Raw genomic sequence first — 25464 nt, forward strand, 5'->3', positions numbered from 1 at the left:
GGCTCGCCTTTCGGCCCGGTACTGGCCAGTACTGGCTACCATCGGCTTTTACTGGTTTTCATGCCCGACGCTTGTTATTCCGAATTCCAGAACAACTAGGCAAATTTTTGACAAAATACACATTTATTTGAAACATCGTACTGATTCAATAATCTGACACAAATATTCACCGTGCCTACAGAGTCCAAATCGTTGCGTTCGTTGACCAAGTTCGAACACGAAAACACACACTACTCCCAGAAGTAAGCGACGATCACAGGAGTGCACGCGATTTCACGGTTAGCATCTCCTTTCGTTGGCTGTTGTGCGAAGGTTTCAACGAAGCGGGCAATGCTTGTCGCACGGACACCGAATCCTGTCTCCGTTGTGACTGCATTTGAAAATGCGACGGCGCTCACAAGTGTTCCTCAGGCGTGAGCTGCATTCCAGTTCTGAACTCGAGAGACTGTTCGTACGTAGGATACTTGTGTTGGGAAACATCACAACATGCGCTGAGTCACTTTGACACACGAACAAATCTGGGACTTCTCTTTGAACAATGCCATCATACCGTGGTGTCAACCGACATCGTCGAGACGCGAGGCGCCGCTGCCACTTCTCTCCCTTCTCTTCTCGTAACTGCCCGCCAGACAGGCAGCCCGCGAAAGAATGCTCTTTTGAAACTTTGCCAACCAATAGCGGAGCGCGCAATGTCCTTCGGCCAATGGGTATCAACTATGATGCCTGACGGAGTAATACCACGTGTTTATGACGTGCAAACATTTTTTTAGAGCCGCGAAGAGGGGGAGCTGTGGGGGCCTGGCCGCTACCCTTGCGCGCGCGCTCTTAGCGCCCTCTGCGGCGACCACCTCCGAGAGGCTAAGAGAGAAGAGCATTCCTGCGCCCTCTGCTGGCCGTTCTCATTGGTCGTGACGTGACTGATGCTCCTTTGGACAAGGTCCACCTGAAACAACAGTGTCGCGGTATGACGTCATCATGCACCTGCGTGGCTCAAGGACACGTATGCTCTATACAGGGGACCTATTATTTATTAAATCACTATCCCAAGATTATTTTCTTTATTCTTCTATAACGACTGCATAGGAAACCATTGCAGAAGAGCACCATGTATGAAAGCTGATTGTAGGAATTCCAAAGTCTTACTAAATGAGACTTGCAAAAGAACAAAATATCCTAACACGTAACTCTATCAACGGCCAATAAGAGGACTAGGCACTCAACAAATCAACACAGAGTACGGGTAACAAGGAGCGCAGAACGATGCGTCTACTCCATCCGACAGCCAGGCACGGAACTGAGTCGTAATGCTTTTTCTCCTCTATAAAGTCATGCATCTGTCCCTCTTGCAGTCGATTTCTGAACTAATTTAATCGCGATATTATTAAGAATAGCAGTATTCCCATTCAGGGCAGTACTATCGTCAAGACAACAATGTTCATTGTCAAAAGAGAAGAAATACAAAGCGTCAACAAAAAAAAGCATGCATATCGGGGCATGTCAGGACAGGTCAGGACAAATCGTACGACTGCTGGGCAACAGAGGAAAACAAACACTTGAACAGAGTGAAAAAGACACTCACCATCATTTTTCACGTTCACAGCATTCCCTCATTGTAAATCTGCTCATCACAAAATCCACCTGCATCGTCGAACACCATTCACCAGTGACGAACCACACATCCGCACCCCATCAGAGGCAGACAGAACCCCACTGAAGCTACGCTCTTCCACTGACGGCCAACACAATTACCAGGAGCAGAATTTGCGTCTCCAGACCCGTCAGTGTTCAAGAGAGAAGTGAATCCTTGCGCCCCCTGCAGGCCGTTCTCATTGGTCGTGACATCATCCTATTGTCTCAGGGTTACACTGTTTTTTCCACTAATGCTCCTCTAGACAAGGTCAACCTGAAACAATAGTCTCGCGGTATGACGTCATCATGCAGGTGCGTGGCTCAAGGACGCTTACGCTCTAGACAGGGGACCTGTTATTTATTGAATCACTATCCCTAGATTATTTCCTTTATTCTACTATAATGATTGCATAGGGAACTATTGCAGAAAAACACCATAGACAAGAGGAGATCGTAGCATTTCATTCCCAAAGTCTCACTGTACAGGGAAAAAAAATGGTTCAGCAAGACATGTCCATCCCAGCCAAGAGCCATGCACCTAACTGAATAATGACGCTTTGTTGGTGTAAAGATAAAGCCGCAAAAATCGACTTTTGCGATACAAACGCTCCAGATTCAAACTTTCAAAATAAATCATCTCTGATTGGTCGACAGGCACGACAGCCTCAGAGCAACCAAGGTTTTTGGCTCACGCGTCTCAAAATAGTTCCCTCCAGGGTGAGGCTTTTTGCGGTGGGCTGGGAACGGGAGTACCGAGTCTGGACGAATCGTTTACTGTATTCTCCGCCGGCTCTCAGGATTCTGTTGACACTGCAGTTAATGATTTGTTCTGCTGCTCGCCTCTCAAATTTGAGTATGCCGAACTCTGAATTCGTGTCGTGTCACCAAATGAGTTCCCGGTGTTGCTTCCAGCTATGGTGGACACCTGCTATATTATGAACATTGTCGCGAACATCGCCATTCTCCTGCAGGGCTGCCTTGGTTGTGAAGTCGTAGAGTTGAAAAGTGACGATCGACGAAAAAGCCTGATTCCGATACCGTTTGTTGTGTTTGTCCGTCCGTATGTGTTTGTGTGTGTTCCAGCCTCAGAACCGTAGAATCGTGAAATCGGAACCTGCCTGTGGTTTTCCTTGTGAGCCTACGTTCTAATAAACGCAGGGAACAGCTACTGGACAGAGTATCGAAATGCATTTCTGCAAATAAGCTGCATATGAATGTTGTTTGTTTGTTTGTTTGTTTGCAAGAAAAACTATTTACTCTCGGATGAATAACTTTAGTCAGCAGAGGTGCCCTAATTTTTTGTAACCAGCATACGGTAATCTCAAAGTGTAACGAAATAAGATTCTAATTTCAGGAACATCCACATTGATTCGCGCACCTTCCTAGACAACGATTTGCCATGCAAAAGCTGCAAAAGATGTATCTAGACATAATACTTCAAGCACTTTCTTTCACTGGTCTTTGAATACCCTGAAACCTAAGAATGCCATTTTCTTAAATACCGCGAAATTTTCTCACAGAAATTTTTGCATCTTTCATATTCACGTGGATGTACAGTGCAAATTCTTGTTATCAAATGTCGGAACTGAAGAAAACCAAACGCAATAAGTAACTGAAATCAGAAGTGCGAGAAATGAATGGCACCCTCTGTTGTATTTGTTTGCCTTCCTTTCTCTCCTATGATCTTCACATTCAGAAATCCTTTATTAGCAGGTCACTCTTTATGCCAAGCACCCACGCCAAGAAGAGGTCTAAAATTTACGGTACCAGCTACTTCATTGTATGGTACCTTGGCACCTATTTTTACAGCTTATAAATATTGTGCTGAAATATGAAATCGCTGTAAAACTTGGATCCTGCACGACATTACATTAAATGTGCTGCTTGCAGTTCTGCAGCGTTGTTCGTTCTCACGTTGAAGTGAAAAGGCAAAAAGAACGCTCCGAGACTTACTCTCACAAACCATTATTTCGGGGCCATGTCCTCACACTAAATGGTCACGAGCATACTTTTGAAAACTATAGCGGCACATAGGGAAACCGACGTTGCATTTGCACCGACTTCTATTCCCAATAATTAAACGAGACCTAATTAGTACATCCACTTCGGCTGTAGAACATGTTGTCATCCCTTATAACTGCAAAAATATGATTTCTCTAAGAATAAAAAAATCAGTCCATGGACACGCTATATGCACCGCACCTACTAGAAATTAACCAGTGCTTGCTGAAAATATACTGGTATTTGTGTTTTATGTGATGTATGGCCCACATTTTCTTTTTGACCAGCTATGCCAGTGTGTGATTCCTCCTCTTTGTCCTCCATGCGGTCACATATATGTTACACTACAAGGAAGCTAGCTGGTACCACAGTACCAAACAGATGAATTAACATGAACACAATCACATAGCAGAGTGAATAACAACCACCATTATTGACTGAGTTTGCTTGGTGGATGACAACTGAAGGTGGCATATTTCTTTCCTCCGATTTTTTTTTATTGGTTTGTTCCAGCTAAAAACAGAAGCAATACACTGAGCAGCAGGGCATAATAAAACCCTCCATAAGCATCACTTTGCCTCTTTGGCTTTGGCAAGCGTGGCTTTGCCTCCACAGGCATGACTTTGACATAATTGCTTTGTGCCGTGATAAAGGGTACTATGACTGTGTTTGCAGTACCATTTAAAACGTTGGCACCTATAGGGCTAGATTGCAGCCCCCTATCGCGTGCAGATATTCTGATGCCTGCAGAGCTGTAAGCTGTTCTTCCGGGTGAAAGAAAGCTTGAAGACTGCATACGTTGTGGCTCACTGCGGTTGCGGTTGCTCAGATGCGGTTGGAGAAGAAATTACTGGATATAAAGCACAGTGAGGCATGCTCCACCCAGGCCACAAGGAGGTACAATTAATTTGAGCCACCTTCTGTTAATGCAGCAAAAACACCTATTTCCACTGAAAGAAAGACTGGGGGCTTTTTTTCCTGTTGTGGTTGAAGGGCACACGAGATCATAATAAATTGTTTACAAAAGCTGTTACGTCGCATTCTGACATGATTTGAGCCAATATGGTCAGCTGATGCTATAAGATCTACAGAAAACACATGCCAGCAGATTCTGAACATGCTATAGGAGAGGGTATGCCGTTGAAATGATGAGATTTGTTCACTTTCCAGATGACTTCAGGTGTGTGAAAACAATCATAAATGTTGACAAAGCTGTTATGAAGCAGCGACTGCAACTAATCTGTAGAACTGGGCAGAACAGTTGAATGCAAAATTTGTTCAAAGTGTGGTATAGCGTCATACAGATGGGTATGAATGAGCTGACGAAACATTTTTCTTGCGTAAGAACAAATACACCTGTAGGTTCTCAAAATGGAAAACCAGAGCTTCAATTTTCGCAGGAGAGAGCCACAAAGGCATTTTTTTTTGCTTCCTAGATGGCCTCAACTGACGAACAAGCTGCAGCACATTATGGTGGCATTTTTTTTATTTTTTAGAGAAAAATAAACCTGTAGATTTTCAATATGTTGCACGAGAGGACGAGTTATACAAATAAGGGAAGATTCCTTTTAGACGACCTATAAGTGAATATACTATCTGAAAAAAAAGTAATTTTTTGCATGTGCTTGATATTCTCGAACACATGGTTAAACAATGAATATATAGATCAGATTGATATTTTTATGTGAAGCTAATCACAAGCAATCAGATACAAGCATAAATAATCTGGGGCTCCTTCAAGAATGCTAATTTGTCAGAAATTTATTGTAAACTTGACCCGAAATGTGCTCCGTTCTTGAGTTCTCGCCACGTTACCAGATTTATTCTCGTTCCACATAGCCTTTGGGATGGCAGACCGGTGCTCAAATCGGACAAATGATGTATATGTAGATGTCAGAAGGAAGCTCGTAAGGGACAATTTCATATTTCGGCACAGTTTAATACGCCCCATTGTTCAAGAAAACAAAATGATGATTTACATTCGATATATGCATCGTCTAAAAAATGCACACAATTTTTTTCAGTGATATTTAAGAGAGTCAAGCTACATCTCTGGCTGGTTTTGGCTGGAATAGCCCAGGTTGACAGGTACACAAGCTGATGTATGTCAGCATTGAAAATATAAAGGAAAAAAGGCAATTTAAAATGCCTCACTCAATTTACTACTTTTCATAGCTTACACCTTGACTGGTGTTTTTTTATACTAAAATGGTTTCATTGCCAAAATCAACGAGAATGACCGTCATCACATTAACAAGTTTCAACTGTATACCAAGTAATAACAAACATGTGCTTACTTTTCTGCAATCAAGATGTAAATTACATCGTTGAGTTGCAGGCTTCAGTGAAAAATCACTGCTGAGTGAGTACGGCACTGCTAGTGACGCAACATGTGATTCCAGTGTCTTTCACCCCACCCCACGTTATTTCTTGAGCAATTAGCATCAGAATCAATGAGCTTGCATGATGCACTTATGAAGGGTAATTTCATTTGTGCCGATAAACATACTGCAGTGCTAATTTACAATGTAGTTTGTGGCTGTGGAGCACACTCATACTCAGTATGCCATGTGAACTAGAGGAGCATTTTCTGCAATAAACATTAGAAAAAATGTAAGCACTGCTTACGTGTTTGACAACCTGCATTTTTATTACTGAGAGGCTCTCTTCGTAGCTAGAGGGAAAGGGTGCTGGCAATGTGGCACATGTTCATAAGATGTAGAACCAGAGACGCAGAAAAAAAATTGACAGCATATCATGATCTCAATCATGTCATTGTGTCCGTGTTTCTGTCTCCTGTTCTGCATTTGTTAATCTTTTTCTGTAGTTGCTGGATTTTAGCCCAACAGCAGGGGTCAGCAATTACAGAACATCCAGAACATGCAAGGCATACATTTCCTCATTCTCCGCATTCCTCATTCAAGTAACGTTGAAGAAGTAACCATGCGAAGAAACAATACAACAGTGAAGCTGGCTTCAGTACACTACAACATGTCACATGTAACAATATACCGTATGCCTCAGTGTTTCCCGAACCATGTGTCAGGACCCCCATTGAGGCAGCAATAGCCCAAACGGGGCACAAGAGAAAGCAGATGAAGTGAGCTCAATATGCTACAAAACCAAGGAAACTATCTCTCTACGACTGCATTATATTGTAGTTGTTTTACAAAAATGCAAGTTCAGTTCAACGCACAATCAGTCGGGAAACAAGCTAACTCGCAGCAATGCTTTCAATCAAGTGTGTCGCAGTATTCCTCACTGTATCATGACGAGACCGTGGACCTACATCAGACGCTACTTACACGCACTACTATAACATTCATATTTATTTATTTATTTATTTCGAGAACCCCAAGGGTCCGGAGGACATTACATGGGGGGTGGGAACTGGAGCGTAAGATACATTTACAGCAACTTGATAGAAACAAACAAGCAAGCAAAAAAGAACAACACAATTAGCAGTAAGTAAACAGGAAAATAAAGAAACGACGACAGTACAAACTTGTATGAAAACAAGTATTAAAGCGTGAAACAGGGAGTTCGTTCACATAAGTACAGATAATTAACAAATATGATAAGGGGGAGGTGAAAAATTTCATAGCAACTGACATACAAGCGTGGTAGTCTTGTGGGTGGAGTGAACGGGAGAGGCTGTTACAAAAGACTGTATGCTCGATAATAGTTGTGAGAGGTGATGGGAGGTTGTTCCATTGGATGGCAGTTGAACAAAAGAATGATCTGGATAATTCATTGGTATTACAATGAAATCGTGTGACCTTATTAACGTGGTCGATGCGAGGAAAAATGACACTCGGGCAGGTGATGGGCGATTGGAGCGGTGGCAAGATGAAAAAGAACGAATGGAAAAGGGCTAACTTGGCAAGACGGCGACGATGTTCGAGTGAGTCGAGATTATGATTTGATTTTAATGCGGTTACAGAGGTATCGAATTAGTAGTCGCTGGAAATGAAATGGGCAGCTCGATCCTGGATGGCTTCTATGGCGTCGCAGAGATACTTTTGGGGAGGATCCCAAATAGGTGATGCATATTCCAGCTTGCTTCGTGCAAGAGTCGTGAAGGTTAGGAGCTTAAGATGGAGGCCGCCAACCTGAGGGTGCGTCTAACAAAGCCTAGGGAGCGAGAAGCGTTAGTTATTATGTGGTTGATGTGCTCGTTCCAAGCTTGGTTGGAGGAAAGGAGGATTCCAAGATATTTGTAAGAATCTGCTCGGAATAATCTCACTTAGAATATAGGGGAAGGGAGGAAGACAGGAGACCCGTCTTCGAGAAAACGACAAAATGCGACACTTTGCAATGTTCAGAGGCATTTGCCACTCATCGCCCAACGCCGGATTAGTGAAAGGTCGCTTTGTAAGGTTAGTTGGTCAGAAGGAGAGAGGATTTGCCTGTACACTACACAGTCGTCAGCAAAAACACGAATCGCGGAAGATATGCCTAAAGGAAGGTCATTTATATAGATAAGGAAAAGGAGAGGGCCGAGGACTGAACCCTGAGGGACACCAGAAAGCACAGGTCCATTTGGGGATAGGTGGTTGCTGCAAGTAACAAATAACGTACGATTAGTCAGAAATTGAGGTATCCAACGGACGACATACGGGTCGAGGTTAAGCAGATAGAGTTCGTATAGAAGCTTAGAGTGCGGCACCATATCGAAGGCCTTGCGAAAGTCTAAGAAAGCGGCGTCAGTCTGATGATTATTGTCCGCGTGGAGAAAGATGTCGTGAACAAAACTGGCTACTTGAGTTTCACACGAAAAGAGCTTTCGAAACCCGTGCTGCAAGGGATAGAAGAAGCATTTTTCTTCAAGGTACTTAACTACGTTGGAGTATGCGTTCGAGCATTTTACATACTATAGAAGTGAGTGAAATGGGGCGGTAGTTATTAACGATGTGGCAGCTGCCTGATTTGTGAATAGGGTCAATCTTCGCCGTCTTCCAGTCCTGCGGTAAAGCAGAATCTTGGAGTGACTGAGTAAATATGCAACATAGAATCTTGCTGGAAATAGATCTCGTGTTGTATAGAACCTTGGGGTTAATAGAGTCCGGACCAGCACTTGACGAGAGCTTAAGTGACCGAATGATTTTACAAATGCCATGAGTGCTGATATGAATGGGGACCATAGGTGAGGAGGCGATTACTGATAATGGAGTTTGGGTGTACCCGTTATCGGTGTTGAAAACGGATGAAAACAAGGAAGCGAAAGCGTTGGCGCAGCCCTTGTCGGCGGGTGTCAGTTAGACTGATAAGGTGGGATTTTGGCGGAGATAATATTTTCCAAAATTGTTTTGGTTTATTCGTCAAGAGAGACGGTAGGTCGATGGTAAAGAACTTATGTTTCACTTCCTTGATCGGGCGCCTGTATTCCCGTTCACAGTAGTGAAATTTAGCCCATGATACGTCGTTGCCCAGACGCTTTGCCTTCCTGAATAAACGCTTTTTCTTGGTGTGCAAGATTTTAAGACTTTTCGTGAACCAACGATTGTGATCATAAGATTTCACTCTTATCTTTGGAACATTGTACTCAGTAAGGTAGTTTATGTTGTCACGAAAGAGGGACCAGTTATCCTCAATGGAGTGAGGCGAGGTGCCATGAAAGGAATTTTCATACAGAGCTTCAAGACCATCGAAGGACCTGGATGTTTGCTCGAGCGTGGTCGTATATGGTTTTATCGTTGAATTTACGAACATTTGGACGACTTGAAGAGATATCGAAGAAAATGGCCTTGTGGTCACTTAGACCATCAGTGACATGCAAAGAAGTGATGTGCTCAGGATGGAAGGTTAAAACCAAATCAAGGGTTGACTGCGTGGCATGAGTTACGCATGGGATGAGGAAGGACCTGCGATAGATTAAATGTAAGGCGTAAATCCACAAACAGTGTCTCTTGTGAACTCCGGGAAAGGTTGCAGTGGGGCAAGTCCCACTTTATTGTGTTCATATTGTGTGCAGTGGAGCAAGTCCCAACTGTATATGTATCAGCGTATATTGAAGGTATATATTTCTGTATATGTATCAGGGCAGATTTCAAGCTTCCTGAGCGCGCACAGACGGTGATCTCAGTTGTCTCACGACGTAACAGACGGAGAAAGACACCGGCTGTCACACACACAGCCATCCCGAAGGCTATGCCCATCTTTGTTGATGCACCCACGAATCCACAGGAAGACTGCCGAAGCTCTCCCACTCGTATTAAGTACCTGTAGCTTGAACTACAAACGGTTTGGTGCACACTCCACAAAACGAGAACAGCTGATTGCTGATTTCATGGGCGCAGCCATGCGAGCCGAGAAGGACAGTTCAACACAGGAGCAATTTTAGGTAAGTTCGAACGTGGCGCCAGTCGTCGGTGCAACAATATCCAGAGTGAACCGAGCTCGATCAGCTCAGATAACGCCTTTTTCATTCCTTTTCCTTTTATTATTATTTATTATTATTTTTGATTCATTTCCAATTCTAATTCCAGCTCAACCCCTCAGCGCGCTGACACTAGTGCAACGTAGAGTCAATAAATCTCTCGCTTCCTCGCTTCCCTAAGGAGAAGAGGACTTGAAGTATATTTGTGTTTTGTGATTCCTTTTTCCCTCTCTACGTTCCAGAAACATACGGTTTCTGAGCCAAGACAATGTAGTTGCGAGCGCAGTTGACATACAGAAGTATCCCGTACCGTGAAGACCATCACCCCAAACGTGGTTGCCACGGTTTTGGTTTTGGCGCATTTGCATGTCAAAATTCAGGGATGGATATTTTAATACACGTACGTGTTTTAAACGTGGTGTGGATTTTAACTAGGACAGTCTCCCATATCGGTATCTGGCTTTTGTTCAAGACGTCCTTATTAGAGTTAATTAATGAATTCATTTGATTAGTCATCCTTATCAGTCATTATAGTCTTTCTTGGAAAAGATAAGCGCCCGTAGAACTCAACTGTGAAAATGACGTGCTCTCGTGACTTTTTTATAAAAATTTGTCCAAGCTGAAACACACACACCCACAAAATAAACGGGGTGCCACAGACGCATACTTCGTGGTCGTAGCCATTTTTAACAGATATTTTTTTAAAAATAAAACAACTAGGACTACGTGTACATAAGTTTCGCACTTACGCGTATGCGAGTGGAGAGGAAAACCTTATCTGCAAGGTATTTTGGCATTCTAATTTCCAATTCACTAAGATGTATTTTTTTATGAAGCTGTTTTTCTTTCTTTCGAGAAACAGAAAGAGCAGAATTGCTGGCAATCTGTTTAGATATGAGATGAATCCTTCATTTATGTGCTTCAAATTATTATCCACAGAGGTGACATTTGTGTTTAGTGCACCGTTTCAGGTTTTCCATTATGGAGATACCTCGCTCGCACTAACTCGGAAGTCGGCAAAGGGGAGGGAGCCCTAACCTAACCTAACCTAACCCAGCCAAACCTAACCTGAAGGAGAGCTCTGCGGGACATGGAGTTAGAGATTGAGAAGTATGGCATAGACAGAGAGGTCCTCGGAGGGAAAATTCGGGGGGGGGGGGGGCAGAGCCAGCACTGTGAAAACCAGAGGAGCGGTGGACTGTTCCCCCTGCCCCCACATTCCGATTTATACCGAAACTAAACAGGAGCAGCTTTCCAAGCTAGGGCTCCGGAACGAAACGACAGCAGTTAAAAAACAATAAAGAAAAAAAAGGAAAAACCAAGAAAGAAAAGAGAGGAAGGAAGCACAAAAAAGGTGTATTCGCTTGAACCGCAACGGGACAAAAAACATTGCGAACACGTTTTTCTTGTGCCGGCATTCGGCATTTAGCAGCCTTTCTGAACCCTGATGTGGATTACAGGCCCAAATAATGACATCCTCGCTGCTCACTTTTTGGTGTTTTACGTCGTTTGAAGTGCAAATTGTTGCGCCTACCACTAGCGCCACATTCGCGTTCAAATTGCTCCTCTGTTGAACTGTCCTTGTTGGCTCGCATGGCCGCGCCCATGAAATCGGCAATCAGCTGTTCTCGTTTTCTGGAGGGTACACCAAACTGTTCAAAGTTCAAGGTACAGATACTTAATACGGGTGGGAAACCTCGGCGGTCTTCCTGTGGATTCGTGGGTGCATCAACGAAGATGGGCATAGTTTTCGGGATGGCTGTGTGTGCGACAGCTGATATCTGTGCGCTGAACTGAAGTTCTATTTTTTTTAAAAAAACTGCAATATATTGCAGTTGTAGCGAGATAGTTTCCTTGGTTTTGTCGCATATTGCGTTCACTTCATCTGCTTCTTCTTTTCGCCAAGTGGTGTAACCCCCGCTTTGAATATTGCGGCCTCCCTAAGGTTTATGTGTCAGTTTTGGAAACACTGATATTGTTACATGTGACACATTGCAGTGTACTGCAGCCAGCTTCACTGTTTGACTGATAATTTGCACGGTTACTTCTTTAATATTACTTGAATTACTTTCATCTGATACTGTACCATTAAATAGGATAGGAATCCATTATGGTTTAGAATTATTTTTCCTTTGCAATGTTCCCACACTGATCTTGGTGACAAGTTGTCTCTCAATAAATTCGTTTTGAATTGTATTTCACACTGCTTACAGCATAATGTGAGAATGATAAAATGTATGCTTCACATGTTCTCAGCATCCTCTACGGCAACTGCTCTTGGTCTTAAAATCCAGAAACTACACACGAAAAAAAATACAAATGTAGAACAGACGACACACCAAAAAGGACACGACAAAATGATTGGGACTGTGTTATGCTATACATTTTTTTGTGTATGTGTGTCTCTCTGGTTCTACATTTTTGTGAACATGTGCCATGTTGCCGGCACCCTTGCCCTCTTGTCACAAAAACACCCTCAGACTTAAAAATGGAGACAAAAAAGTAGAGAACTCCAACTTAACATAACAAGAGAGAACAAAGATGGGGACACAGGAAGCTTCTAGAGCCTTGGCACATACGCAGTGACCCCTCGGTTTGTAACAAAAAACCGTGGCCCCTCCCCGAACAACACTTCCATCGCCTTAAATAGCGACCGGTTGTGCAATCTCTCATTCAGTTTGGCACTGATGATGTCTGTCGCATGACGGATGAAACGTCTGAGTAAACCTTGATATTTTGTCCACGCCAAAGCTTCTACAAATTAAACTTAAACAAAAATCTTCAGTGTCGGTTTCTGTATTTTGTTTATATAACAGAGCAGGCATTCGTGGGCTGATTTAGCCATAGGCCAAGCAATTTTATCTGAAAATGGCAGTTTGGAAAGCTTGGTAGTGTGAGCAATGACACAGAATGTACTCCTGGTCTCTACAGCACTGCAGTGACAGTATCTGAGAGAGTCAACTTGCCTCAGTTGGTAATGACACTGAGCTGTAAATGTCCCATTGAGTCAAGTCCATGAGTCACAGTGCACCATCTTGGCGAGAAGTGTTTTGTGGCATCCAAAAACCAAGCTCTGGGTCAACATTGCTCAGTGTAGACGGGAGGAAAATGTCAGTTGTCCATTGACAGGTATACTATTTATACAATCCATTGATGTGTTGGTGAACGAGATCTGCTGTCTACATGACCAGTAACAGTCCTTTGCTATCTTTCACTGTGATTTAATTAAACACCTCCCTCATGTGACGGTGTTCCCGGCACAGTTTTACCTTGCTAAACCACTTTTCGCGGCTCTTATTAAACAACATTAGAGGTTCTTCGTAGGCTGAGGCCGAGGAACGCGAGAGACGTTTACATGATGTTTACGTGATTACCGTCGTGACAAATGGTCGACACAGCAGTTTTGCGGTACGTTTTATATGTTGCTCATCCTGGACATTTTTCGCAACCCGATTTCCTGTCCAAAACAGCTATGACTGCATCAATGTCACTTCACCCATGAATTCCATCATGAGTTGCACGCACGTGTTAGCACACCAAGTCGTTACACGTCTAAAAAATACCTGACGAAATCGGCAGAAGAACCATATGCTTTATTAGAGCTTGCAGTGATTATCCTTTTTATGCAGCACATCCCGCAACACCACACGGCTCCGTCGTTACTCCATTTTCTCAAATAGCCTCGTCCCCAATGGTAGCCGAACGGCCGAACCGCTGAAGCGTTGTTTTCCTAGTATTCATACGCGTAGTCATTTACGCCTGTAACTTAATTAAATTAATGAATAATTGAGTGATACATGCTGAATACGACACAGAATTGCATAAAGACTCGTTATTCTGGAGTGTGACCCTGATTTTCTCACGTAAAACCATGCTTAAGGCGGAATCACTCGTTCCGAACATGTGAGCTTTTCTCAATGGATGGCGCCACTAGCGGAGCAGTCACGTGATATTGCGTGGAATGACAACTTGGAAGTGACGCGACCGAGACCTATTTCTTATCCTCCTGTTCTCGCCGGAACGACGTTTGTTATGGACCGTTTCTTTGTTCGCCGACCTTCAATGGAGGCAGTTAATTCCAGTATTGTTGGTTGGCGAAGGTGGGGTGCCTTTGGAAGATGGTTCTGGCGGCAGTGTGAAATGTTGCCCATGGGAAGTGGGACGACACTTTCGACGCGTTGCATATATTTTTCTAGGCATCAGGCCCACAGAAACAAGAAACGAAAAAAAAGTTTGGTGTAAAATTGCTAGAAATGTGTTTTTTATTGGTGCCACATATGTTGCAACCAGGAACGGAGCGGCCCGCTTACAGTGCGATAAAACTATGCGCGATGAAATTTTTCGAAGCAGTTCAGTTCGCCTTCATCCACGCACAAATAAACGGCACATTTTTTGCAGTAGGACCGGGAGCGCCTTTCGCACGTGCTCAGCTTGCATGTTGGAGCATTCTTCTGCGGTATCTTCACTGGCCAATGGTTGACGCCATCATAACGCACCGATTCGACAACGTGACTTGCGCGCCTTGACATGATGCCTGTGACACCGTGACCTGGTAAGGGGTTACGCGCTGGACGGTTCTCTGAAGCTGAATCATTGGAGCCGCTCTGCTCGTCCGGCGAAGCCCTCATACCCTCCTGTGAGCGCATTAGACCAAACGCTATGGACAGTTTGAAGTCAGCTAGTTGCCTTTTGCTCTGGTTGAGTTCGCGATAGAGAAGCCACGAATTCACGACGGATAGGTCAAGGAGGTGGAAGAGTACTCTTTTGTACCACTTCTTTGTCTTTAGCGTGTTCCTGTAGAATGCCAGTAACATGTCAGCCCTGTCTACACCACCCATGCTCTGGTTGTATGCTTGGACAATGTTAGGCCTCGGAACGTCGGCGAATTTCTTCAGCTTTCTGTCGTATCGCCTACAAGTGTCAACAGGTTTCACGCTGTGTACGTTCGAAGCAACAGTGACGGGACGATTGTTGTACCATCGGCAGACCACAACACCAGATGTTCTCTCTGTGCGATAGTCCATTGCAGCTCTACCTTCTTTTTTCAGCACCCTCTCCGATTTCAATGGACGGTTACCGGACCTTCCTTCTCTCAGCGTTCCTGTTGCTCCAAAATTTCTAGCCTTCATTTCTTCGAAGAGTTCCACTGAAGCAAAAAAGTTGTCAAAGAAGACCTGAGTCCCTGCCGGACAGTCCTTAGCCGGAGCACAATCTTCCCACTTTCACCGACGCCTTCTGGGCTATCTGGAGCGTCCATCACGAGGTTGTCGCCAAAAAGGTACAGCTTGTACACATAACCGGAGCGCCCTGGTAGAGTCCATGCTTTATATCCCCACTTACTGGGTTTGTTTCGCATGTACACTTTGAGCGAATGACGTCCCTTGAACGGGATCATCATTTCGTCCACCGAGACACACGATTCAATTTCTGATGCTTGCCAAAAATTAGTGTTCAGCGCAGTGATCATGTGACGTACCTTATAGAGGCGATCATAACCGTCGCTACCCCTTGGCACTTCTTTATCATTGTCGCTCGCATGGAATAAAGAGAGTATCTCTTCAAATCTGTTCCTGCTCATGCATCTTGCAACGTCTTCTATTCGCGTATTTGCTGACCAGTACATTCTCCTTGACGGGAGATGCACAACGGACATGTAGAGTACAATGCCGAGAAATTTTCGCATGTCCAAAAGCGAAACTGGAAGTACCCGTGTGCGGTTTTGCTGTACTCTGTACCTGTTGGTTTCAAAGGTGAGATATTCTAAGAGATCATAGTCGACAAATTTCAAGAACATCCCTAGTGGAGACTTCGCACATTCTAAACCAGGTCGTGGCCTCAGTACCCTGACTTCTTGACCTCGGTTTATAGGAATGTCCTTTTTCACCCAGTGCCAGATTCTCCGTTTCTTGTTCTTTGTTGTCGACGTCACCTCTACATCTGAATCCTCTGAGCTGTCGCCTTCACTGTCACCAGAAGAAGCTTGAGGTAGCCTGGTGTACTCATCACCGCTGTCGGAACTCTCCAAATTCTCATCCTCACTACCACTTGGGCAGTCGAATATCAAGGCCTGAATGTCTTCATCTGTTAGAGGTTTCCGTCTGTAAATGCAAAACCTACTATTTTAGCGAATGATTTCACGTCGAGAACATGGAACGGGCTTTCAAGCGCGGCGACCTTGGCCCCCGCTGAGAAGGCGGCGAACGTGCAATACCTGGGTGCCACAAACGTGTATGCGGAACACAACTCGTGCAATACCTCATAAGATTTGGTCGCACAAAGGTGATATTTTACACTAGGTATCTTCGATCATTCTAAAAAAAGGGCATTGCATTCAGAAGTTACAGATTACAGCCAAACGCAAGTAATAATGCAAAATATGAAACGCTTACCGGTTTTGGCGCGCAGCCGTGGAAGCCATGTTTAAAACTCCCGGGCGGCTTGGCGCGCGGACATGTAGCGACATCCCACGCGGGAGGAAGAAAGCTTAGACATCCACGGTTGTGGCTGCTAGGATTTTGGGGTTCCTGTGCTGATTGTCTCTCCGAAAAACGAATTTACAAAACATCCACAATAAGTAGCCTTGGGCAACAAAGGGCTTTCTCACGTATAACCATGCTTAACACTGGACTGCATAGACCCATTGTGATTTATTTTGACAGCTTGGATTTCAAAGGATTGGAATTTGAAGGGTGGATTTCTTAGCGTGGATTTCAAAAGTTTTATTATTAAGAGTGGGTAACAGGGTACACCCTGACATGCAGTTGATTTCTTTTAAGGCTCTTATTCTCCTACGCAAGCTTCATCTTAGGCCAGACATCATCCATGAGAATGCCAATTCATCTTCCGACAAATTAGTTGTCATACCGTATTATCATTCTGTCTCCCATAACATTTTATCTGTTGCGAGGGATTTTGGGTTGAAAGAGGTTTTTCTAATGCCTTCAGGTTGAGTAGATTGACTCCATTCAATGTCGTGCCAAAAGGTTGCACTGTAAAGCATAAGTCTGCGATTGTACCATGCACATGTGCTGTTGTTTATTCTATTCCCTTAAGTTGTGGTTTTTGTTATGTGGGGCAGACTGGACGTTGTTTAAATGACCGCCTTCGAGAACACCAGCTCAACTTAAAAAAAGAGCCATATATCCAGCGAGCTAGTTGAGCGTCTTCGGCAATGCAGCAACTGTGAGCCCATTTTCAGCGAAGCCGTGGTTGTGTCTAGGGAAAGGGATAAGTGGAAAAGACTTTTGAAAGAGACGGTGGCGATAACGCAACGTGGGAACAGTGTAAATACGCCATCCTTTATCCCTCTCCCTCCCCACCGGGAGTTGTTAGGTATTTAGGAGGCTTCGTGTTATTAAATCATTACTGTCTGAGAACTCTTGTGCTTGTCTTCGTGTCCCGTGTCTCTCGGTTATTCGTTCCTTCATCATGAAGTCACTCGCTGAGCACGCTCCCAAACTAGCGTAGGTGCTATCGAAATTGACGGCGTTGATGCCAGTCAACTGTGTAGTCGCGTACTTTATGTTCCAAGGCATGAGTAGTGACACGTGTCGCCTGCCAGTTGTCCTTGTGCCGAAATACTCGTCTGTAGTATCTGTACAGACAAGATGAAACAATTAGTTGACGTCCACATTTCTGAGCTTCACACCCAAATAACTATTTGACATGTCCCTCACATGCTATCATACTACCAACGATAAGAAGCATGACACTACCATTGAAAGCATAACTGTCGCTTATGTCCGGGTATTTTATTGATCCTGCATATTTCTTTGCTGCTTCTGGGGATTACTGTGGTAACACAGATTCTGTTTCTCACTTCTCAATTGGAAACTACACAAATCTATTATGTCGTAGGTATGTACAGGAAATGAGGCAGACTAACGATGATAGCCCTGATAGGACCGGGGTGGAAAACGTTGGCGAATCATGCGGACCACGCACCCAGGTATCTGTCGTCTGTTCCTGGGTCCAAGGAATCTCCAAACCCAACTTGGAAACACACAATAAGCAGTGAACCTGAGGCAGCTGTACAAAAGAAAGGACACGTTCCTAAACACGTAGCACAGTAATTTCCTGAGAATCATTCTAACTCAAAGCCCCCTAACCAGGCCCTTGAGTTGCACAGCTGGTTAGTGTCTTCGTAACTTTCGTGGGGCATTCGTCGTGTGCGCAAACAACGACGAAAATAAGGATTGTTCAACGTACTTATAACGTACCTATTCTACCGGACTGTAACCTTCAATACTGCTGTGGATACACCACCAGAAGTTCTGGCTGAAGACAGAGATCTGGGAACAGAGTGTGTTGCGTGCTACACTGTACTTCGCCGTCATTGCACAGCTTTGCCACTTTAGCAACAGCACTGCAGCATAGGTACTCATCCGCTTACTGGGGAGCACAGACGCCGCACAAACACTTCAATTGTTTCCTGCGTCGTAGTGAATGTCACGGGATCAAGTATTGAGCACTCCCATCATGAACATACCTAAACCCGTGGTCCTGAGGCTCGTTCTGTTGCGCTAACGCAGCTGCGGCACGTATCACCAGCGACTTGTAGAGGAAGCGGATCAGTCGAATATGGGTCGCCATCAAACATGTATTCGTCACCGGAGCTATTACTAAAGACATTTGAACAGCACGATTCGCCACTTTCGCGTTCCGAGTCCGACATCTTCGTATGTGCCTTCGCCTCCCTGACCTTGCTCATGCAAGCTGCAAGCCGCGCGGACGCCTCTGGCTCGCCGCGTCCTTATTTGTCAGATTCGTTATGATGTTGCTAAAGGTTCTCAGCAGGGAGTTCCGCTTGCCGCCCACATCCGTCGTCTGCTTTAGCGCCGCTTACACACGAATTACGCAAAAGCTATTCCGTCGATCGGGATGAGACTTTCGGAGTCATGGTTAGTGAAGGACCAGGAATCGCATTTCGCTGTCGTCTAGGAATCAATCTTGTGGTCGACTGTCCCTTTAAGCTCAGAAACGTAAAGTCGAAATGCTGAAATGTGTGCTTACAAGGACACTTCACATGAAAGAAAAAAAAAAGCAGCAATGTAGTTCATGAAGTCGTCACTGATTCTTCATATCCCCGAAAAAACACTTCGCCATTGCTACTGACGGAGCAGGCACTGTCGCTGACCTTTTGCCACTTCCCACAATTTACAGCCACCTTGGCTATTGGGGGTGCAGAAACAAGCTATTAAGTGTGTGCAAAAATGTGTTCTCTCAGCATTAAGGAGCAGGGTAAGTAACGCTAAGTGCCACCATTTATTTGTGGTATGATTTATGTACACAACACAAAATATGTACTGAATTTGAAAGCACGCATTCTATTTTTATTAAAAACTATAAAGGAACATGAACCCGACTGTCACAGCAGTTTTGTGCCGAGTTCGTTTACGATCTTTCATCAACACTCAAAACACATAACACTGCTCTAAATAAATAAGTTTGTTTACATAACATTTTAACAACCATAAGCAATATATGAAGGACAAACAGGCACTGTGCAAGCAGTAACAAATGCACGCGCGCGACTTCGTTGTGACTACTGATCTCCTTCAATATCAGTACGTGCGGTACGGCACACGATACCACTTGAGAAATTGACGCGATTAGTGCATGATTTCGACCGTTACATCTTAACAACCTACAGACTGTCCAGCATTCACGCCACTCATCTAAACTCAAGCCTTCGCATAAATTTCCAATTCACTTCCATCACTCGAGTACCAATATGGCATACCTTCAAACATGGCTGTCGTTTCCGCATCACACTTCACCTAGTCACAGTCACACTTTGCTCTGATTCCACGATTTGATATTACCACGTGATATTACTCACGTGCAACAGCCTGCAAATGATAACAACGCGCCCGTTGTAACAGCGAGTCTGGGTCCCTAAAAACACACTGTAGTTCCTGGGTTATCCGAGCGTTATCGTACAGGGACATACAGGACGTCGGCCGGAGGGCGAAATCGAGCCTCAGGGTATCATGTGTCAAAGTGAGACATCTAAGAACACACTGTCATCCTTGGGATATCCGAAGGTGATCACGCAGCGCCGGACGGGACGTCCGTCGTAGGTCGAAATCAATCATCACGGGATCCACCATGTGTCGGAGTGGGAGTACTACACGTCCTTACGATATCCTTACGGTTGCCCCTAGGACGTCCTCAACGACCGATTTAGGACAGTGTGATGACTCATCAAGGACGTAATTTAGCATCTTTTTTTATACCTCGTCGTTTCGTCAGAAACCACACGCAGCCTTGACAGATTCTGTTTCACTGATTGATTACTGTCAATATTCACTCAGGGATCGACCTATAGGGGGCGAAACTGTCCCCTTTCTAGTGTAGATAACACGTGGTCCGATGTTTGGAATTGATGGTTCTTTTCCGTAATTCTAGTATATATTCACCGGAAGGTCACTGGTACGATACTGTTCGGTTCCCCAATGCACCTTCACCAGTAAACGCTGAATAAACGTGTAAAACCAGATGACGCGTCCTCACAATGGTAGTTCATCGTTTCTCCGCTACGTGCCGACACTGTTCGATCTCGGAGCGAATTGACAAACTGCCGCAATAAAGTCTAGTACTTTCCATAATGGAAACGTGCGCGGCAGTTTAAAAAGACGATAGAAATCTAAAAGGCGAAAAAATCTTGCCAGGAGCACAAAGTCTGACAAATCCACTTCGAAAGGTACTGGAATTCCATTCCGAAGTGAAATCAGATACCATGTATTACTTGTTGCGCGACCCTCCGAAAGTTCCGACATAAAACGTATGGAGAGCTGTCTAAATTTAATTAAATTATGCAAACAAACAACACACAAGCGAGGAATTGCTTGAAGTGTTAACTCTGCAGCAGTACAAAGTATCTGTTTCTTCCTGCTTTTGGTTTGAGACATTCGGGTAGGGCCTATGAATTCAAAAACAGTGCTACAGAATCACGTGTTTCTATCCTTTCAATTATGAGTGCCCCAGGTATCATGGACAGACATCTTTTTGGAGGGAGAGAAATTATAGGCAGGACCGCCCTTTGCTTCTGACGAATGTTATTCAGCGTCTGGGATCGGCCCAAAAAGCAAAACAAATGCGTTACGCAGTATTTGGAGAGTCTTCCCAGACATAACACCATCTCCCACGGAAATAGATCCCAATGTTCATATCCGGAAATGGACCTCGATGGGACTCCCCTGAGATATTTATGGAGGGATATCCGTAGCCGCATATCCGCAGGAGGTACTGTAACGGCTGCTTCACGGATTGTCCGAATCAGCTCCGTGATGGGATGCTGTATGGATCATGTATTGCAAGAGAGAGAGAGAAACGCGGATCGATGTAGCAGTGCACAAATTCTACTTTCTATGACCCAACTCAATTTCTCGAAGCAACTGAGTAAGAAACAGAGACACTGCCTCCACGGTGACTTAATACGCCAAGCGATTTCTCATTTCAGTGTTGTTTGTGTGTGCAATCGAATTAAACTTAGACATCTCACCCTTCATTTCGACTCACAGGCGAGCAGGGCGCTCGAATGCGTAGAAGCTCGCGAGAACACCAATGTACAGTGTCCGTTTTCTGTTTACGCCTTTTTGTGACATTTATGAACAGCATAAGTGTCACAAAATGGCGTATGCCTCCCGTTTCCAGCAATTCAAGACAGATAACGATAGCATTCGACATGATTGTTGACTCTGAGCGTGCTACGCGGTGAAGTTCATTTTTAAGAGTGTGTATCTGTTAATATGTCGTTATATGCTCACATAACATATTTGAACTTTTTTATAGTTTTAAGCGAGCTGTGATAAACAAGCTACAGTTCATTCTGCACTATTTTACAGTTACTTTATAGAAGTGCTTCTTATGATGACAGTACACAAGCACAAGCTGTGATATTTACTCACTTCCAAGACATTTATAGAAGTATGCCACGAGGCTATAGTGCCTAGTATATAGGAATGTGATTCCATGTGTTTGCTGAATAAATTTGACTATATTCGTTAAAGAGTTTTGGTGTGTTTTGTGCTACCAGTATACTGCGATACACATATTACAGACATTGTACAGGGTGTCCCAGAAAACCATTGAATTATAATTTAAAAAAACTACGCCACCTAGAATCATGCGGTCAACGGCATTTGTTCTCATTAGGTTTTTGCCACCTGCTAATGTGAATGTCATATACCCCAAGTTTAATTCTGTAAATATTTGCGAACTAAATTTGCTAGTAAAGGTCACTTTTTTTACCCCACCAATATGAAGAGCGTGCCGAATTCACTCAAATTCATGATAATTGACACTGATATTCACGAGCTATCCCATCGGAAAAAAACAGCCGAACATCATGCTTTTCGGAGCACCGGACCATAACGCGCGAAGACTGTTTGAGTGCAATTGCTCTAAGTCCTACGAAGGGAGGTTCTGAAGCCATGACACTCGCGGATTGTCCGTGGAGAGTCATTCAGGTACGTCCTGTGCCCGTCCCTAGGGGAAGCTAGAGGGACGGGAATATTACTTTATATTCAGTTTACCTGCTAAGGCTCCCAAAATATTGAGTGAGACATTTGTTTTGTTTTTCGAGCCTCGAGTGTTTCCGAGTCTCTTCGTCAGCTGGACTCTTGCCCCTTCTCCCTATCGAAATTGCTTGTTCCCTGGCCCACTCTAAAAAGGCATCCAGTGGCAAAAAGCCAGTGATCACTACATGTACAGATTCACATGCACAACAAATGAAAGAAAGGAATAATTGCAACTGGAGCATATGTGTTATTTAATTGGCAAACCTGGAACTACAGCTGAGGCAAGAGCATGAGGACGTCACAATACCAGCACTTCAGCTGTGGTGAACGACATTCAGTTTCGAGGAGGCATACTCTTTACTGTCCTCACGTTGTTGCAACTTCCTCTCCAGTACGCCGAAAACATTTCTATTCCTTTCTGATATATCAGAATGACACATCAGCGACGCGGCTATGGTTAATCAGAAGCACACGAAGAAGTAAAACACAAGGATGACAAAGGAGTAAGCAAATAACAGACGTAACGCACACACGTACACACTGTGTTGAACCGTTGAACCGTGTTGAAGAGACAGACAGAAACAGACTGCGATTAGTGTTCCTAGACTGTCCAGCAAAAACGTAACTACGTAAACTTTGTAGTGAACATACCGTAGAAATACCCTGATAAAGTTCGATCACTTCAACCTTGTGCTTTCTTCACAATTCTGAACACGAGCCGCAGTTCGTACAGACGCAGAGACAAAATAACGTAACGCACACCGATCCGAAACTCTCGTACTGAATGATTGAATGTGCGGCTTGAACGAGAACACAGTGACTTGTGAGCAGAACATTTCATACAGGTTACCTTGCAAAGAAACAAGAGAAAGAAACGAATGAAATTCAAACGCGGAATTCGTTTAGAAGTTACAACGTTCCTATAAAAGGTACATTTATAAGTTACGACGATTGGATTTCCGTTGAACTCTGAAGTAACCTCTGTTGCTCCTCCAGTGTCACGTTACCAGTCGTGTTTAACCTCTGGATATATGCATGGGACGTGTAACTTCTACGATATTTGGAAATCTACGTCTATATAAAGGTTACGCATCGCTAAAAGTTACAATGAAGGGTACCGAGTTCAGAGCGTAGTGCCAAATTGACACATTGAGCACGATTTGAGGATCAGATTTGACCCTCCTGAGGACGCCACCATGTCCGTGAATGATACGCATAGGCTATCCCAAGGATGACAAGGTGTCTTGGGGAAGGCAGCACTCAGACAGAACAAATCGAGTCCACGGAGATCCGACGGATCTCTTAAACGGGATCTAACGACATCCTGCGAAACGGGTCTAGCGGGACAAAAGACGTCCCACGGACACCGTTTTGTCGGCTCCTCGAACATCCGGTGACTTCCCACTGCGGTCCCGTTTGAAAATGCGGGGTACGTGACGAACGACTGACGGAATTACTCTTTCATGTTGAAATTTAAATGAGTGCGTTATTTTAATCATTAATATAATTATATAATTAAAATATAGAAATCACTATAAAGGACAGAAGAGATTTTGTTTTTACGCACGATACTGTGGCGTAGGAAAGGATTGACAACCGTACCCTGTGACTGGTGGAGAACAACTGGTTTAATCACGCTCAGCGCGCTCACGTTCAGACCGAGCTGCCATCATCCGATGGCACGAGTGCTGCTACAGGCCTCCCCACCTAGACACTGGTGGTAACCAGGGGAGAATGCCTGGAAACGTTGGGCCGAGGGAAGGAGCGTCGCCGTCGAGGACCTCCACGGGGGCAGGGAAGGTCGGGGAGACGCACAGGGGCGACGAGTGTCTCAATATGAGCGGGCTTGACCCTGTCGAGGGAAATGGTTTCGCGGCGGCCATTAAGGTCGACGGTTACGGTCTCTTTGCTGCGGGCCAGTATCTTGTAAGGGCCACCATATGCAGGGGTCAGGGGTGGCCTGCCATGATCTACCCGGACGAAGGCGTGAGAGGCATTGGCCAAATCAGGGTGCACGAAAATCTTCCTATATGCGAAGGCTGACGAGGTAGGGTGGGTTTGGCAGCCTAGAAATGCTGACGGAGACGCCTTGCGAAGTCGTCACCGGTGAGGGGAGGCTTCGGGCTGGAATCGAGGAAGTCAAGAGGCAAGCGCAAAGGGGAGCCGAAGACTAACTCCGCCGAGCTACACTTGAGATCCTGTTTCAGCGAAGTGCGTAGGCCGAGGAGCACCTATGGCAAATAGTCAACCCAGTTAGTTGGCTCAGGCTGGGAACAGAGGGCGACTTTTAGCTGGCGATGGAGTCGCTTCACCATCCCGTTCACAGCGGGGTGGTAGGCCGTCGTCACCATATGCTTAGCTCCGATAGCTTTGAGAAGAGACGTGAAGGAGCGGGATGTGAACTGGCGTCCCCTGTCGGTGGTCACAATGTCAGGGCAGCCGAAACAGGTGACCAAACCGAGTAGAAACGCGCGGCGGACCGTATCCGCCGTCGCGTCTGGGATGGGTACAACCTCTGCCCAGCGCGCAAAGCGGTCCACGCAGGTGAAGAGATACCGGTAGCCGAGCGAAGAGGGAAGTGGGCCAACTATGTCCAAATGAACGTGGCAGAACCGGCCTTCGGGCGTGGGGAACGCTTTGAGTGGGGTCTGGATGTGGCGTTCAACTTTAGTCCACTGGCAAGCAAGAGAGGAGGGTGTCCAGCTTCGGATGTCCTTGTTGACATTTGGCCAGACATAGCGACTTGCAATGGCCTTCTGTGTAGCGCGCACGCCGGTGTGGGCGAGGCTGTGGTACTCGCTGAAGATCCGGCGGCGTAGCGGCTCGGGGACGAAGGGGCGAGGATGCGCAGTTGACATGTCGCAGAAAAGAGGGTCTACGCAACCAGGGAGGTGTACCTTCTGAAGGACAAGAGAGGATTCGCCAGTGAGG

General features: G+C 44.9%; 2 protein-coding genes across 2 annotated transcripts; both read right to left on the minus strand.

Annotated features, from left to right (window-relative positions):
- Positions 1-14202: 14202 nt before the first annotated feature.
- LOC135383487 (piggyBac transposable element-derived protein 3-like) lies at positions 14203-15033 on the minus strand. Its single transcript, XM_064612917.1, has one exon. The coding sequence runs from the start codon at positions 15031-15033 to the stop codon at positions 14332-14334; it is 702 nt and encodes a 233-aa protein (XP_064468987.1). The 3' UTR covers positions 14203-14331.
- A 101-nt stretch (positions 15034-15134) lies between these two features.
- Positions 15135-16130, minus strand: LOC135383498 (piggyBac transposable element-derived protein 2-like; the record flags this gene model as incomplete). The annotated part of the gene is made up of 1 exon (XM_064612929.1): positions 15135-16130. A coding segment is annotated over one exon (996 nt), but the record flags the coding sequence as incomplete, so codon positions are not given.
- Between the last annotated feature and the right edge of the window lie 9334 nt (positions 16131-25464).

This window comes from Ornithodoros turicata, chromosome 1 (genome assembly GCF_037126465.1).
Source record: "Ornithodoros turicata isolate Travis chromosome 1, ASM3712646v1, whole genome shotgun sequence".
Lineage (NCBI taxonomy): Eukaryota > Metazoa > Arthropoda > Arachnida > Ixodida > Argasidae > Ornithodoros > Ornithodoros turicata.

Coding starts and splice junctions, on each gene's coding strand:
- LOC135383487 (XM_064612917.1), bottom strand. CDS start 15,033: ATGGACTATCGCACAGAGAGAACATCTGGTGTTGTGGTCTGCCGATGG.